Genomic DNA, 4811 nt, shown 5'->3' on the forward strand with positions numbered 1-4811 from the left:
GAAACCAGCCATGAAAGACCACATATTGCATGATTCTGTTTATATGAAGTCTCCAAAGCAGGCAAACTCACTGACACAGTTTTATTTATATAGGGATTGGAGAGATGAGGAGTAAATATGAATGAAACAGGGTTTTTCTATTTGGGGTGATAACAATATTGATTGTGGTGATGGTTGCATGACTCTGTAAATTTACTAAAACACCACTGAATTGTACACTTTAAATGGGTAAGTGGTATGGTATGTGAATTATATCTCAATAGAGCGCTTATTTTTAAAATAATGTTATATTGGCACAAGAACAAGAGAACATCACTACCTATAAAACAACCCCAATATAAGAATTTAATCTAGGATAAAGATAGTAACACAAAGCAGTGGAGAAAATGGAACGAGAACAATTATTTATCTATTGAGGACAAAATATCAAGTTAGATTATCATCTCATGTCACATATCAAATTGTATTTCATGTGGCTCAAAACTTAATATAAAATTAGGTCATATTTTAAAGAACAAAATATAGTATACTATCTTTTTGATCTTTGAATAAGGGAAGACTTGCTAAGCTTGAAACCGAAAAAAGAACTCACAAAAAGAAGTGTCAATAGATTTAATATTATATATTTAAAACTCTTAGATTTAATAACATCATAAACAAAATAAAACTGCTAACAAATTTTTGAAAAAATCTGATTAAATAAATAAAAAAGGGATAATGGTTTTAATATTTAAATTGCTAAGAGAACACTTAATCCCTAGTAGTACATGGGCAAAGTACATAAACAGCAAATTCAAAGAACATGCAAATTAAAATGAGATGGTATTTTTCAGCTGTAAAATAACTAAAATAATTTTAATTATGATAATTTAATACTAGTACCAGTGATTCTGTGACAAGATTGATACAACTTTCTTAGAAATCTACTTGGCACTCAAAACTGTTCATATCATCTGGCCCAAGAATTCTACATCCCAAATCTACCCTGAGAGATTTATTTGAAATGTAGAAAAAGATTTAGAGATGCATCTCTCATTAAATTATAACCCTTAACTTCTCCTATTTTCTCTAGGAATCTTGGAGACTCATGAAGTTCAAAGCCTGATAAAGCAGGAGCAGGTCCTGGTAGGGGCCAAGGTACAGAAACCAGGCCTCCTGCTCCCCATATCTTCCCAGAGCCACCCTGCTTCCCAGGGACAATGTCAGCATGGAGCAATGGCAGCTCCAATGTGTCCTACACCAGCTTCCTCCTGGTGGGCTTCCCAGGGCTACAAGAGTCCCGCACCCTCCTGGTGCTGCCCTTCCTCATTCTCTACCTAGTAATCATTTTCACCAATGCCATGGTCATCCACACGGTGGTGGCCCAGCGGAGCCTGCACCAGCCCATGTACCTGCTCATTGCCCTGCTCCTGGCTGTCAGCATCTGTGCTGCTACCACTGTGGTTCCCACCATGTTGTTCAGCTTCTCCACTCACTTCAACCGCATCTCCCTGGCTCGCTGTCTGGTCCAGATGTTCTGTATCTACTTCCTCATTGTCTTTGACTGCAACATCCTTCTGGTCATGGCTCTGGACCGCTATGTAGCCATCTGCTACCCACTCCGCTACCCGGAGGTAGTGACAGGCCAGTTGCTGGCTGGCCTTGTGGGAGTGGCAGTTGCCAGGAGCACAGGCATTGTTGTTCCAGTGGTGGGGCTGGCCTCCCAGGTTCATTTCTGTCGCTCAAACGTGATCCACCACTTTGCCTGTGAGCACATGGCCCTGATGAAGCTCTCTTGTGGGGACATCTCCCTAAATAAGACTGTGGGGCTCACTGTCCGCATAGTCAACAGAGTCCTGGACATGCTGCTACTTGGAGCCTCCTATTCCCGCATCATCCATGCTGCATTTCAAATTTCATCAGGCAGAGCACGTTCCAAGGCCCTGAACACCTGTGGCTCCCACCTGCTAGTCATCTTCACCATCTACTCCTCCACCATATCTTCATCCATCATCTACCGTGTAGCCCGCACTGCCTCCCAGGACGTGCACAACTTGCTCAGCGCCTTCTACCTGCTGCTCCCATGTCTGGTCAACCCCATCATCTACGGGGCCAGGACCAAGGAAATCAGGCAGCATCTGGCAATTCTGTTCCAACGGGCACAGCTGCAGATACCCACTGAGAAGCCCCAGTCTTTGCCCTCACACAGGGAAATTCCTGCCTGATTCTCTAGAACTCGTAAGTCCTATAATCACTCTTACTGTCAAGTGGGTAAATGTGCAGGCTAGTCATCCCTGCTATATTTTGGCTTTGGCTATCTGCATTCATCTTTGGGTCTTTTACCCATTTTCTGAAGAATATCTACTCATCCAGAGTTATACAGTAACCAGCTGCGAAGTCAGCTTATGTCTCTGGCTTCTAAATTTTCTCCTCTTCTTTCTGCATGTGATTTTCATTCATGCATTCATTGTCATTCATTCATCAAACATTTATTATACATCATGCTAAACCTATGATTGCAAAAAAAGATTTGATCTCTACTCTGAAGGAGGTCCCAATCTAGCAAGCTGTACGACGTATAATGCTCAATAATAGATTTAAGTACAAAATTCTGTGAGAACATAGAGGATAATCTATGAATGATAATCACTAACACAGAACACTTCACATAGAAGGTGAATTTGAGTTGTGTTTGAAGGATAAAATCAAGTGTTTACTGGAGAGGAAGAAGACAGAAGAAAAGCCATTCTAGGATAAAGAACAGCATGGGCAATAAGTGATACAGAAATTGGTACCAGGAGTGGGGTGCTGTATAAAAATCTAAAATATATGACATTGGCTTTGAGATTGACCCGGTCACCCAGCCTGTCTTCAGTAAAGAATACTGTTAGGTCACCTTAGCCAGAATCCCATTCCCCCTCATATTTCCTCTTCATGATATTGCATTCATTGACCCCTACCCTGTTCCTTGGCTATAAAGTCCCACTTGCCAATGCTGTTGGTGGAGTTGAGGACAGTTCTATAGTGAGATCGCTTTTCTCCTATTGCACCAATCCTGAATAAAATCTGTTTTTACCTCTTTACTGTCCAGCTCTGCTTTTGCTTGTGCTCTTGCATTTCTACCATAACCACGAGAACGTGCTTGGGCTAGCCTGCTGGTGAAACAAAAGATACATTTATTTAGGAAAGCTGAGTTGTCTCCGCCAGTGCCATCAGATGTTAATCTAGATAAGCTGATAGCTAGCCAACCCCTAAATATGTGAGCAAGCCCAAGCAGAGTCAGCAGAACCACCTAGCTGACAAACTCAAATGTGTGAATACTTACAATAAATGCCAGAGTTTCTGCAGCTCTTTGCTATGCAGCAATTTTGTGACAGAGAGGTGACAAAATGACAAACCAATGGTTTATACACAGTACATCTTCTTCATCACAATGCTTTAATATATATTAGATAAATGTCTTTTTAACTGCTTGACAATGAATTCTATAATGGTAGAAACTAAAGATATCAGTGAGAAAAAGATAGTGAGATAACATTATTTTCTTAATAGTAAAGGTCATTGTTTATTAGAGAAAATGCACTGACAAGTGCTTGAAGGTAGAAGGTATTTACACTGAGGGGATAATCTCCATTCTAAAGTATCACTCTCCAATAAGAAATCAGGGATGCTAGGGGAAATGACTGATTCTAGGGATGTGATGTGAAAAATACAAGATAATCCCGGATTATCTTATAGTGTCACAGAGTAAAAAAGGGCTCAAAAAATGATAGGGGGCGAGATCTTTGGAAACTTTGGCAGAGTGAGAGATGTCCCCAGATCTCTCCCCTTGAAACAACCAATAAACTGAACATCTAAAACTCAACAAAACACACCCAAACTGCACACCAGCATGTCTGAGTGTGGGATCTGCCCAGAAGAGCTACCACAGATCAGAATCCCGGGTGTCGGGCAGTGGACTAGGAGAAATAAAGCTGCCTCCCACAACTGCCGGAGCTACCTGTAGGAGAAGGGGGTGGGGAGAAGGAGCAGCAAGTTCCCTGAACAGCCATGACTGGGAAAACTGTGACTTCCCCGTGGCCTGCCGATAGCAAGGCCATCATCAGGGCAGAAGGCAGAGAAGCAGGACGGCAGAAAAACAACAGTTGATTTTCACTGACCACAGTTGCAAAACTGAGGCTGAGCCACAGCCCCCAACCCCCAACCCCCAACCCAGAGAGCCTCTCCTCCCATACCCTCTGAGACTGATCACCACAGAGCCCCATTATTAGAATGGGAATCTGAGCAAACACTACCAAAACTGTTGCTAACACTGACAGGGACTGAAACTGAGGGTAGCGAGCGGGACTAAATATCTATCGGAAAATAAATAGGCATTTTTAAAGCTTTATATAAAGCAGGGATCCAGGTAGCGAGCTAAATATCTATCGGAAAATAAATAGGCATTTTTAAAGCTTTATATAAAGCAGGGATCCAAGAGGCTTAGATGCCTCCTACTGGAAACCAAACCAAAAGTGCCTTCTTTGCAGCAGGCTAAAGAGAGATCTTTATATAATAAATCTTCTTTCTGGAAAAAAAAATCAGAATACACTTCCATTAATGCCCAGGTGGAGAAATAGTCCACTAAACACCATGAACAACCAAGGTGACAAGGCATCTCAGAAAGAAAGAGAAAAATATCCAGAAAATAAGCTTACAGACATAGCAATATGCAACTTAAATGACAGAGAATTCAGGATGGTACTTCTGAAAAACTCAACAAGATCAAAACGAGTCATATCAAAAATTTCAAGAATTGAAAAAACAACTAGATCAGCAGAATGAGTTCTTTA

The 4811-nt window shown here is 41.4% G+C and overlaps 1 protein-coding gene across 1 annotated transcript; it reads left to right on the forward strand.

Annotated features, from left to right (window-relative positions):
• Positions 1-776: 776 nt before the first annotated feature.
• On the forward strand, positions 777-3868 carry LOC102882024 (olfactory receptor 52K1). The gene has a single exon (XM_006905827.3). It carries the CDS (start codon positions 1200-1202, stop codon positions 2202-2204), a length of 1005 nt encoding a protein of 334 aa, XP_006905889.1. The 5' UTR covers positions 777-1199; the 3' UTR covers positions 2205-3868.
• Positions 3869-4811: the final 943 nt, after the last annotated feature.

Source organism: Pteropus alecto, unplaced genomic scaffold, assembly GCF_000325575.1.
Source record: "Pteropus alecto unplaced genomic scaffold, ASM32557v1 scaffold1001, whole genome shotgun sequence".
NCBI classification, from domain to species: Eukaryota; Metazoa; Chordata; class Mammalia; order Chiroptera; family Pteropodidae; genus Pteropus; species Pteropus alecto.